At 33.1% G+C, this 14,127-nt stretch overlaps 1 protein-coding gene across 5 annotated transcripts in view; it reads left to right on the forward strand.

Annotated features, from left to right (window-relative positions):
* Window positions 1-14,127, forward strand: part of LOC106869747 (soluble guanylate cyclase 88E) — a 142,281-nt gene that overhangs the window by 84,566 nt on the left and 43,588 nt on the right. For 3 of the 5 annotated variants that reach the window (XM_014915608.2, XM_014915609.2, XM_014915606.2), the window contains 3 exons: window positions 9,302-9,943; window positions 11,870-12,028; window positions 13,539-13,687. In XM_014915608.2, coding sequence (XP_014771094.1) covers window positions 9,311-9,943; window positions 11,870-12,028; window positions 13,539-13,687 — 941 coding nt within the window. In that variant the 5' untranslated portion in view covers window positions 9,302-9,310. Of the gene's footprint in view, window positions 1-5,519; window positions 5,852-9,301; window positions 9,944-11,869; window positions 12,029-13,538; window positions 13,688-14,127 lie in introns of those variants that run through there. The other 2 variants (XM_052969242.1, XM_052969241.1) reach the window with 1 other exon arrangement.

A 14,127-nucleotide genomic window follows, 5' to 3' on the forward strand; every position in this document is an offset into this window, starting at 1 on the left:
GTGTAAACAACAAATGGATGTATTAGTTTAACGCTCAGGAATAGAGAAAGTCTTTAACGTTTCAAGCTACGCTCTTCAACAGAAAGAAATAAGGAGAAAAACAAGGAGAAAAAAAATTTTAATGTCGTGGTCAGCGATCTATCATGGCAACTGCTGGACAGAAAGTTTGTCCCCCTAGCATTGCTTGACAACCGATGCTGGTGTGTTTACGTCCCCGTAACTTAGCGGTTCAGCAAAAGAGACCGATAGAATAAGTATTAGGCTTACAAAGAATAAGTCCTGGGGTCGATTTACTTGACTAAAGGCGGTGCTCCAGCATGGCCACAGTCAAATGACTGAAACAAGTAAAAGAAAAAAATCTATTGTTGATTTCAGTTGTGAAGCCTATTTCCTTGATAGCTTTCTTCAGTTGTCTGGGTTTCAGACCAATCTTCTGCAGGAAATACCACACTAATCCAGGTGGAAAGCCATGGCAACTGACTTCAATAGGGAATAAGGCTGCAAACCATCACATGATAAGTGCCTTGCTAAGTCCTGATGTTTGGGTATTTTTTTACATACATCTCAATCAAAACAATGTAAATATGAACAGATTTTGAACTAAAGTGTGTTGGATGCCAGGAATGAAGAAGAAGAAGAAGAAGAAGAAGAAGAAGAAGAAGAAGAAGAAGAAGAAGAAGAAGAAGAAGAAGAAGAAGAAGAAGAAAATTCTTTAACAGGTGGAACATATATAAATTATATTTATTCTTTCATCAGTACACTGACTGAGAAGTTATAAAATTTGGCATCCCGCTGTGATGCTGCAATCTTTGCGTTGAGTATCTTCATCTGCCAAAAGTAATAAACTGATTTAAATAAATAAATTTAAAAAAATGAATTAGTGATGTTTGTTTTTTGTTTTGTTTATTTATATATTATTTTTAAACCAAAGTTCTTAATAGAAAAAGTTGCTAAAGAAAAATCAGGATCTATTTATGTGAGTACTCAAATCAATTATGTAATAACTTCCTTATGCTAACAATTTTTAAAAATAATTTTTGGATGGTGTATATTTTTCAAGTAGGCAGAATAATTAATGAATTAGGAAGCTATTTTGCATTAATGCTGTAATTATATAAAAGGTGTCAATGGTTGAACATATCACCTGTTTGTTTGTAGATAAAGTAGCATTTTAGCTACTTAATCAATTCAAGAGTTTATGCATTATTATGTAGGTATACTTATGAGCCTTGTAAGTGGATTTAGTACATGGAAACTGAAAAAGAAGCCCAGCGTATATACGTATACAGATATGTGTATATATAAATGTGTATGTGTGTGTAGTCCATTCTGTTGGGTGGTTGGTGTTAGGAAGGGCACCCAGCCATAAAAACCTTGCCAAAATAAACACAGAAGTCAAGTGAAGGCGTCTGCCTGACTGGCTCCTGTCAAGCCATCCCACCCATTCCAGCTTGGAAGGCAGACGTTAAACAATGATGATGATACACACACACACACACACACACACACACACACACACACACACACACACACACACACACACTCATACACACACACACATTTTTACATATTGTTTTTATTTTGGTCAAGTCACTCTCTTGCTACTCTTAAGTTTCACCTTGCTTGAAGAACCTTGAAGAACCCACAGGTGAGGAAACTCAGAGTAGCAAGAAATTGAGTCAAACAAAATAAAAATATTAGTTTCAAATTTTGGCACAAGGCCAGAAATTTCGAGGAAGGGACTAAGTTGATTTCATCAACTCTAGTAATCAGCTGGTACTTAGTTTATCGACCCCAAAAGAATGAAAAGCAAAGTTAACCCCAGCAGACTTTGAGCTCAGAACATAACAACAGATGAAATGCCCCTAAGCATTTTGTTTGGCATGCTAATGGCTCAGCCAGCTTGTCACCAAAATATTATTAATTTCTATGTGAGTGACAGTTTGAGAAAACACTAGATTTTCCTAAAAAAGAAAACAACTATCTAACAGGTACTTTACAAATATAATTTGTAAGCAGAACAGTAAAAATATGCAAAACGTTTCTCAAATTCCAAAGATAGAGCTTTGTATTTTCATTAGAAACCAGCACCTTCTTTATAATTAAAAATAGAAGAGATATGTGTATATACGTGTATATATAACATAATATATAATTATATGTATATATGTACATACCGACATCTATATGTACACATACAAGTATATATGGGTACAGGACATCACAAAAAACGTTAAACACAATGAGAAACGAAAACATAAAGACGAAGACAGAAAACGAACATTTTTCGAACAACAAAAAAAAAAAAAACTGAGAAACGAGACATGCAACATAAAGAGTATTTCCCTTATTCAGTTGTCCCTGCTCCATCAACTTCGCGTAACTGACAGAATCTCCCTCAGATAAAAAAGACATGGGTAGAACCTTTATGACCTGATTAGACAGGCATTGAGGGGACAGAAGGTAGCAGCAAGTCAAAGAAAGACAGCAACAATACCCAAAAGTAGATGCAAAATACACAGGAACAAAATACAAGACAGAAAAGTGAAGGGTAAAAGAGCCGCAAAGATGGAAGGGATATAGGCATGTTCTCAGATGGAAGAGATACTGAATTCAATAAGGTGGCCAATGTTGTTGTTAGAAATCTTCATCATTATCATCATCATCATCATCATCATCATCATTTAACGTTTGGTTTCCATGCTGGCATGGGTTGGATAGTTTGACAGAAGCTGACCAGATGGTGACTAATCTTTTGGGTTTCTACCAAATTAGCTGCCTGACATCAAATATTTAGTGTGCCAATGTATAGGGAAGCAAAACGTTGCAGATATGGTAAGCAATTAATGTTTCAAGCAAGTCTAGAATTGTTAGATCAGTATAGACTAGCATATATCAAAATATATCATAAAAGACTTGGGTGAATACCTTGTGTAGCAACGTAATAATTTAAGAACTATTTTCAGTTCAGGAAAAAGACTTTGCTGTATCTTGGGAGAGTCATTATGCCAATAGTAATAACAAATGCACTGGTTCAACACCACTTCTTCGTTGGTAATCAATGGATTAAATATCTGACCTACTAACTAGGTTAGATACTTAACCAAATTTGACATTTAGATATTTAACCAATTTAGACATTTAGATATTCAACCTATTGATTAACAATAAAGAAGTGGTATTGAACCAGTGCATGTGTTATTATTATTATTGGCATAATGACCCTCTCAAGACACAACAAAATTTGTTTCAACACACAAATTCACGTCAAGAATCTTGCAAACCAAATATGAAAATGAAGTAAAAATGATTTCCTTACCTGTTCCATTTTTCTGAAAGAATTAACTCAGAGCATGACTTTGATTAGAACATTAGAAAGAAAAGACCAATGTTTGCTAGATTCACTTTCAATGTAATTCCTTAAAGAATATTACTTTATGAGTGACTTCATTATTTCATCTTCGATTCCTTAAATCCATCAATAATGGCATAATTTTTCTCAATTCTTAACACATTTTCCATTCATACGGACATAGGTTTTTTTTGCCAAAGAATTTACAAAATGTCATAAATAGGCGCAAATCTAATGTTTTCAGATGTTCATCCGAGAAAATTGAAGATGTGGCTGGTTTTTCTTTGCTTATTCCTGTTCAGTTGTAATTTGAAAGATTTAAGATTAATAAAAAACATTTCCCTTGAAACTTGTTTAATTTTTGGGATATAAAATTCCTTCGATTTTGAATTAGTCTTGCAAGATATTTGAACTGAAACCATGTACTGAAACCAATATTGCATTTCAAAAAAGTCATAATTAATAAATCTTATAAACACATGAATGCATTGGTTGTTGCTTGTCTATATTTCACAATAAATGCTTGATGTTTGTTTCTGTTCCCACAAATTTTTTCCACAACACCAATTTACTGTATTTGATGGCATAAAAGATGAACAGGTATATAAGATGCACCCCAAATTCTGCAGCGCATATTCAAGAAAAAAAAATTTATTGCGTTAATGCTTAAAGAAGGCTCAACTTTGCATATAAAGACCTGGGATGTTTTATTCTTTCGAGACTTTTTTGTGGAAAACCAATGTGTCTTATATGCCATCAAATAGAGTATATTTTGGTGAACATAAACAAACATTAACTGTTTTCAGAAAAAAGGGAAGTGGAATATAGAAAAACAGCAATCAATGAGTCTGTTTAGAGGCTTTATCAATTATGATTGTTTCCAGATATAATAAAGATTTTTTGCAAGCAGCTTGTAGATGCTAGTGCTACCAGTTGAAAGCTCTGCATACCAGATGCTAGCAGTTTTAGGGGGTCGTCAGGAGAAAATGTGCTCTGTTTCGGGGCCTACCTCTTGACTGCATCATTGTGCATGTGCCCCACTCACTGAAATGAGGCCCCGTTTGCTAGATCAAACTACTCAACATTATTATCACTGCAATCACCTCCACCACCAGCACCACCACCACCACCACCACCAGCACCACCATTACCAGCAACAGCAGCACCAAAACCACCAGTACCACCATCACTACATAAACAACATCTAATAAAAAATATAACAGCAACAACAGCAACAACAACAACAGCAACAATTATAATAATAGATATATGTCCCAAAATAATTGCCTTCCCTGATACCTGAAAGATAATGAGTAGTTCTTGAGAATCTATCCCCACAAGAAGCAATTATACACGCAAATAGGAAAAGTATTCTAAGAGCTGATTACTATAAGCAAAGGGGTCGTAGTGAAATTAAATAGTAAATAGCATTGTTTTAGAGACATTAGATAGCATTTTTGATGACATAGGATACCAATTTTAGATGAACTGATATTACTATTTCCTGCAACAAAGAATCTAATCAGTCTTATAAAGTTAACATGTTCGCAATGACCCAAACTTTCAGAGAGTATGCGCTTGTGTCCACTCATGGGTGTGCATATTAATGTGCATGTTAATGTGGTTTTGTACATACATATATATATGTATGTGTGTGTATGTGTGTGTGTGTGTGCATATATGTATGAATATGTGTATGTACGTATCTATGTATGTGTATGCATGTATATATTTATATATATGTGTGTATACATCTATATGAATATATGTACATATATATATATATATATATATATATATATATATACACATATACATAATATATATATATGTATATATATATGTATATGTATATATATATATATGTGTGTGTGTATATATATATATATATATATATATATATATATATATATATATATATATATATATATATATATATATATATATATATATATATATACACATCTGCATACATATACCTACATACATAATATAACTTCATACATATATATATATATATATATATACACACACACATACACACACATACACACACACACACATATACATACATACATACATACGCATACAAACACATTCACACATACATACATATATACATACATGCATGGAAATATGCAATATATAATTATGCCTGCAAGTTTCCTTCTTAGCCATACACACTTTGGTTGTCATGGAAGACTCAACAGACTGCCATACAAATTATTTCTGATTGGCAAACTAAAGTGTGCCAGGCCAGGCCAGGCCAGGCTAGACTTATTTGAGGTTATGCATGTCTTTCTTTTTTCATGCTCTCTAACCATTCAAGCATGAAATCTATGGAGATGGACATAGTTTTGATAGATAAAAGTCACCAGCCAAAGACAGAATTTTTTTAGTTGTGCTTCAGCAATTTGGAGATCAGTTTCAGGACGCCTGAATCTATAAACACTGGAACATTGTAAAAATTTCGTTTATAGGAATTCCAACAAAATGAATGTAGGTAAAAAAAAAAATGATGTTATTACTTTGTAAAATTGTTTTATAATTATTTTTTTTATCCTATATTTATCTATTATCTCTTGTCATTTTGCATTTAATTTTACACCTTTTTTTTGTGTTATTCTACAAGAAATTTTGGCACCTGTTTGATCATAATAGCAATGCTTCAACTCATCCATCAATCAATGATGGTCTTCATTATATCAGTAGTTTTGTTTTAAATCCTCATTGTTTTAACACATCTTTAAAGTTACTACCTGTCTTCATTGAGGTATACTACTTATTTAGGTAATTTAACGATACAGGAAAATGCATTTAACAGGAAGTCAATAAAACAATATCATTTTTCTTGTAATTCAACCCTCAGAAAAATGTAGATCTTTTATAAAAACACCTCAAAATTCAAGGAGAAACATGAAATTTATTAATATATTTCTGTACTTACTAATTATCATAAAAATACTTAATTTACTGCTGCTCCTTCTGTATGTCCTGATTATTTTCCAAACTTCCCATGATATTAGTAAACATTTTTAACCACATATTTTTTGTTAATGAATACGAATTGTAAAGTTATACAAACATAGCAATTAAAAAACACTTTAAGATATTGGGAGTTATTTAAAAAATTCCACTTTGTAAATAGACATGTTTACATGAGTTACTCTTCTTCTTCACTATCTCTCTCTCTCTCTCTCTCTCTCTCTCTCTCTCTCTATCTATCTATCTATCTATCTTATCTATCTGTCTATCTGTATGCATGTGTGTATGTATGTATGTATGCATGTATGTATGCATGTATGTATGTATGTGCTATACATGTATATTATATGTCTTTGTACATGCATATACATATATATATCTATCTCTCACTCTATATATATATATGTATACATATGTATATATATGTAAATATATATATACACACATACATACACATATAAATTTATATATATATATATATATATATATATATATATATATATATATATATATATATATATACACACATATATATATGTATATATGTACGTATATATGTATGTATGTATGTATGTATGTATGTATGTATGTATGTATACGTTCGTATATACATAACAAGAAAGATTGCTGGTGTTCTCTGTAGCTGTGTGTGCTAGATGACAAAAGAGCGTGACAAGTGGCAAATTGCTGACTCGTTCAACCAATTCCAGATGGGAAAAGGGGCATACAGTGATATCCGTGTGCTTATGTATGCATCTTACACATACACACACACACACACACATATATGTATATGTATAGAGAGAGTCAATGGGTTGTATTGCAAATATTTCAGCTTTCAAAATAACTTTATGAACAAGCTAAAATGATTGGATAAAGTGATTTAACTGTGTATCTTACATTTTGCATCCTGTATCTTATACTTGTTTCACTCATGGAACAGTGGCCATGTTGGGGCACCACTTTGAAGGGCTTAATTGAACAAATAGGTCTCAGTACATTTTTTTTAGGTTTGGTACTTATCCGAGTGAAGTCTTTTACCAAGACAGATCATGGAAATATAAGCAAAACAAAACCTGGTTGTCAGTTTGGTGGAGAGACAAACACAAAGAAGCACAGACAAATACATACACACACACACACACACATACACACACACACACACACACACATATATATATATATATATATATATATATATATATATATATATATATATATATATATATATATATATATATATGACGGGCTTCTTTTCAGTTTCTGTCTACCAAATCCACTCACAGGGCTTTGGTTGGCCCAAGGTGCCACGCAGTGGGACTGAACCCGGAACCATGTGGTTCGCAAGCAAGCTACTTACCACACAGCCACTCCTACACCTATGTGTATATATATATATGTATATATATGGAGCCTGGTGTTGCCATCCGGTTTCACCAGTCCTCAGTCAAATCGTCCAACCCATGCTAGCATGGAAAGCGGACGTTAAACGATGATGATGATGATGATGATGATATACATATATAGACAGATAGATAGATAGATAGATAGATAGATATACCATATTTAATGACCTATAGGTTGCACCTTTTTCTACCCAAAATGGCTTAAAATTCCCCCTGTGTCCAATGCACTCAATGTAGGCTCAAAACTCGCTCAAAACGGTATGTACATTTACAAAATGTGTGCTGCCATCTATTGGTGAACAATCGGCTACGGTATGTTTATATTGAATATGGATGCAATAAATTGCTTATAATTACCAGTAATAACATTAAGTTATACAGGTAAGTGGAGGAACTAAAGCATTATTTTAGTGGTAATTTATTTTAAAAAAGTATAGCTTAGGATAGTCTTATGCACTCGTGCATCTTATAGGCCATCAAATACGGTATATATATATGTATGTATATATATATATATATATATATATATATATATATATATATATATATATGTATGTATGTATGTATGTATGTATGTATGTATGTATGTACGTACACACACACGACAGTCTCCTTTCAGTTTCCATCTACCAAATCCACCCAGTAGGCTTTAGTGGAGATATTTGCCCAAGGTGCCATATAATAGAACAACCTGAGATCTTGTAGTTATGAAGCACTCTTCTCACAGCAATAGCCATGCCTACACTTATTGGTATAAAACTCTTATCCTTAGAATTGCTGCATGTTTAAATGGGGAAAAAAAAGTTACCATCTCCAAGTATGACAATATGTTTCAATACACATTTTGACATAAAGAATCTTCTACACACAAAAAAAAAAACAGGTAAATGTAACTCTTTTTCTTTTGCCTTGACTCTCGTATCACATGAGCATACTTCATCACTTACAAAAGATAGTTTCTTCTTATGAATAGGAAAAATATTTGTCTTGTTGTGTTCCGTTTTCCTTTCAGTTTGTTTAGGAAAATTTCAAAACAACCTCATAACATTGTTTACAGGACTGTCATTTTTATTCCCACAAAATGGCCATAACTCTTTTCTGGTCTTGTAAAACTAAATCTCTATGAAAACCTCCTGGGGATTACTTCAGCATTCTTTTCATGCCTATATTTTTGTATGGATTGTGAAACTAATAGAAGGACAGTCTGATACAATGTAAGATATAGGCGTTTTTTTTATTTTAGCATCTTTATCATTTTTATTTCATTTTACTTTTCTACTTTTGTTCTTTTAGCATTCTAAAATGTATGTCCTTTTATTCTTATGCATTGAATCCATTGCTGTAAAAGAATATGCTTGCCATAAAATGGTCAAAGCTCTTTTCTGATCTTGTAAAACCAAATCTCTTACAAAACCCCTGGTGGATTATTTCAGCACTCTTATCATGCTTATATTTTTCTATTCATTGTGAAACTAATGTAAGCTATAAACATTTTTTATTTTGGTCTCTTTATTACTTGAATTTCATTTTCTTTTCTATTCTTTTTTCCTTTTTGTAGCGTTCCAAAATGTATGGTCTTCTGTTCTTAAGTATTGAATCCATTGTTGTAAAAGAATATGGAAGAAAAATATGGAAAAAGGTGCTTAATTATGTTGGATTAGACAGCGAAAGTGAATTTTCCACTCATACAATGTATGAAAATGAACTGATGCTTAATCTAGCAAAAGCTTGCAGCCATATTTTGAAAGATAAATTGCCTGAAGACTACATGTGTTACTTTGGAAAATGCTTCCTCAAGTTCTGTTCAACTTACAAATACGACCAAATACTGACTCTATCTGGAAGATACTTCCGTGATTTTCTACATGAGATTAACAACCTGCATGAAACCATACGCTTCAGCTATCCAAAAATGATCAGTCCGACATTCATCGTTGAGAAGGAAGACGTAAATGGTTGTATATTGAGCTACACATCAAGTAGGAAAGGTTTCATTCACTACGTTATGGGACAGCTGCAAGAATGTGCACATATCTTCAAAGTTGATCTCACAATTGAAGTTCTAAGTGTTAAAGATGCCTTGAGTAATGGTTGCCGAGTAGAGTTTAAGTTAATATTTGATAATTGGCCTTTTACAATGCAAAAACAACCTATCAATGATAATTTGTTTCCAGAAATTTCATCTGATTTCTTTTTTGAGGTAAGTTTAATTTATTTTAATTTTTTAGTCTATTTTTATTTTATTTTAATTTTTTAGTCTATTTTTATTTTATTTTAATTTTTTAATCTATTTTTATTTTATTTTAATTTTTTAATCTATTTTTATTTTATTTTAATTTTTTAGTCTATTTTTATTTTATTTTAATTTTTTAGTTTATTTTTATTTTATTTTAATTTTTTAGTCTATTTTTATTTTATTTTAGTTTTTTAGTCTATTCTTATTTTATTTTTAATCTATTTTTATTTTTTATTTATTATCTTTTTGTTCTATCTTTCACTTATCCCAATCATTGAACCGTGGCCATGCTGAGGCATTGCCGTGAAGGTTTTTTTTTTTTAGTCAAGATTAATTGGCACCAGTGCTTATTTTCGAAATCTGGTACTTGTTCTATTGATCTCTTTTGCCAAATCACTATGGTACAAGGGCATAAACAAACCAACACTAGTTCTGAAATGGTGGTGGTGGTGGTGGTGGTGGTGGTGGTGGGGAAATAAACACACACATACACATACATACAAACGTACGTAAACACACATACACTCACACTCACACACACACACAAAAGCACACATATACACACACACACAAAAGCACACGCATACACACACAAACGTAAACACATGCAAACATATGTAAACACACACACACATATGTAAACACACACACACACATATGTAAACACATACACGCACACACACAAACTGGGATGCAAGTCCATCACGGAAATTACTAATTTTTGCCAGCTGAGTGGACTGTAGTAATATGAAATGAAGTGTTTTGCTCAAGAACACAATGCATTGCCCAGTCCAAGAACTGAACCCACAATCTTATGATCATAAGTGCAACACCCTAACCACTAAACGATGTACCCCCACCAATAAACATTCATAGCACTACATTCGAAAGAGAGGAATGCCAGGCACTCTGTAGTGTAAACAATAAATCAATTGTATACAGCTTTAAAGCTGAAACAGATTTCAAGATTTTAAGTTAAAACTACACCAGAGGGCCTGTTGTCTTTTTTCCTATTAAGCATTGATACTTGATAATGTCATATATATATTTATATATTTATATTCTTTTTTCCGTCTGTGGCCATGCTGGAGCAGCGCCTTTTAGTCGAGCAAATCGACCCCAGGACTTATTCTTTGGAAGCCTAGTACTTATTCTATCGGTCTCTTTTGCCGAACCGCTAAGTTACGGGGACGTAAACACACCAGCATCAGTTGTCAAGCGATGTTGCAGGGGACAAACACAGACACACAAACATATACACACACATATATATATATACATATATACAACAAGCTTCTTTCAGTTCCGTCTATCAAATCCACTCACAAGGCTTTGGTTGGCCCAAGGTTATAGTAGAAGACACTTGCCCAAGGTGCCACGCAGTGGGAATGAACCCGGAACCATGTGGTTGGTAAGCAAGCTACTTACCACACAGCCACTCCTGCGCCTATATATTTATAATTTTAACAAAAGTTATTTATTGATATAGTATTCCTATTTTTTGTCTGAAATCTTTTGTCACACCTCCTGTCACCTCTTCAGTGACTCTCTATCCCATGTGCCTCCTGTTCTGTTTAGTCCGGAACAGGAAGAGACACGTGTGATAAAGAGTCATTGAAGATGTGTGACAAAAGATTTCAGACAAAGGACACAAAAATAAGAATAATAATAATAAAGCTGAAATGAAGAACAGCCATATAGCATCTGTGGTTATTTGCCAAAAACAAAAAGAAAAAAAGACCACCCCCAAATATAACAACATCTGTTTCAAACACACGATTTCACATCAGGAATCTTGCAAAACAAATACGCAAATATGATATTTATTGATAATTTTACATTAAAACACTAGAAAACTATTCATTGTTCAAAAATTGTTTATCATTCCAGGTATTTCCCATGTCACTGGTAATAGGTAAAGATCTGACTATTCGGCAAGTTGGCAATAACTTGAAATTTCTGTTTGGTAAAGAAGATTTAACGAAAAGAATCCTCTCAGATGTATTTATTCTACGTCGGCCACTTTTTGCTAGTTTTACCTATGAAAAGGTAAGTTCTTTTTTGTTTTAGAAGGTTCAAACATCGGGGCAAACTTTATAAGTGTGAGGAAGAAATGAATTTTAAGAATCATTGTTCGCAGTCTTATTTATCCAGTATAAATTGATTTGCAGGGTGTTAGTCAGTCCAACCCACGCAGAATGGAAAAGTGAGTGTAAAATAAAGAAGATGATGATGATGGTGATGATGGTGGTGGTGGTAGTTATGATGATGGTGATGACAATGGCGGTGATGACAACAGTGGTGATGATGACGATGATGATGATGAGGAGGAGGATGATAATGACAATGACAATGATGATGATGATGATGATGATGATGGGTGGTGGTGGTGGTGACAAAGATGACAATAACGATGAGGACGATGACGACGACGACAACAACAAAAAGGAGGAGAAGGAGGAAAAAAGAAGAGGGGAAGGAGGAAAAAAAGAAGAGGAGGAGGAGGAAAAGAGAAGAGAAGAAGGAGGGCAAAAGAAGAAAAGGAGGAAATGGTTAGATGCATGGATGACAATAACACTATCTTGATGATAACCAACCACATTGGTAATGGCATATTAAATAACCTAAGATTTGCTGTTGATTAATTACAATATTATTTACAATTTCACAGCATTCCATTTCCTCATCAATCTTGATGTAACACACAAGATTGACACCTTCAGTTTCCAATAGGAATATTGAGTAATTTTTTAAAATTTTAATCTTTTTGCTTTATCTATCTTAACCATTAGATTGCCAGCCTCTAACTCCTGCTTTTTCTCATAAATGAAGATTTATATAGATGACAATGTCTTTCAGTTGATAATTCATACAATTTACCTTTTTAACTTAACATAAGGTACAGGTGAATATAATGTAATTTATATTATAAAAAAAAAAAAATCAAAGCATGACTGTGTAGCTATGTGTTATGTAATTAGATTCGGAACTGTGTGGTTTCAGGATCCGTTCCACTACACAATGTCAAGGTAAGGATACATACATACACATACAGATATTTAGAAATACATACATGCACACACACACACACACGCTTCTCATTCCTTTCAGAAGAAGAGTGTAGGCTCGAAACATCAACAATTCATCCATTTCTCCTGAGTGTCAAACTAATAAATCTCGTTTGTTGTTTCCTCACCTGCATGTATGTATGTATTTATAAGTATCTGTATGTGTATGTATGTACACTTACCTTGACATTACATGATAGTTGTGAGTTTCACCATCATGTAAGAGGTGTCCTTCATTTCCAATATTCTGTGAAAATATGCCAGGTCATGGGGAATATATTACCTTGCTTGGAAACTGTGGAGAATTGGCAATGGGAAAGGTATCCAGTTATTGAAAACCTGTCCCAACAAATTCTGTCCAATCCATGCATGCATAGAAAAGTGGATGTTAAAAAAAAAACAATGTAAGTATGTATAAAAGCAGCTTAAACCTAAACCTGTAGATTTTTTTAATTAAACTTTTATTAATTCCTTCTTTCTTCTTTATTCAGATTATTGCATACCAGCATGTTATATTCGAGCTTGAATGCAGTATAAGTTCTCATGATTCGGAAGATGGTAAACGAGTTCAGATGCTTCTACGTGGAGAAATGAAAGAACTTCCAGGAACCAAGTTAATTGTTTTCTTATGTGTACCATTGTGAGTACTGTCAGCATCATAAAAAAAAAAGCATTTAATTCAACTGTAATGATTATGTATAACATAAAAAAAGAAATGTCTTTGACAGATTTATAGAGTTCTGGATTTACGGATTTATATCCATTTTCTTGTAGTCTGGTTACATTGCCTGATTCAGGAAACTTGGAGTATTGCATGATTGTTTAAACAACAATTTTCAGATGTTATATTTCTAAGCATGAAATCAACAGTAGTAGTTATCATAGTCAGAAAGATATCCTTCTTTTTGGAGGATAGCATGTGTATCCCTTCCCACATTCATGACACTAACCACGCGCTTCGTCTATTCAACTCTTTCTCTTTCCCTCCCAGCCCTTCTAAGCTTCTCTTCACTCTAGACATCCAGAGCCTCTATACAGTGATCCCCCACGACGAGGGGCTGTGTGCCCTGAAGTTTTTTC

The sequence above is a fragment of the Octopus bimaculoides genome, chromosome 7 (genome assembly GCF_001194135.2).
Source record: "Octopus bimaculoides isolate UCB-OBI-ISO-001 chromosome 7, ASM119413v2, whole genome shotgun sequence".
In the NCBI taxonomy this organism is placed as follows: Eukaryota; Metazoa; Mollusca; class Cephalopoda; order Octopoda; family Octopodidae; genus Octopus; species Octopus bimaculoides.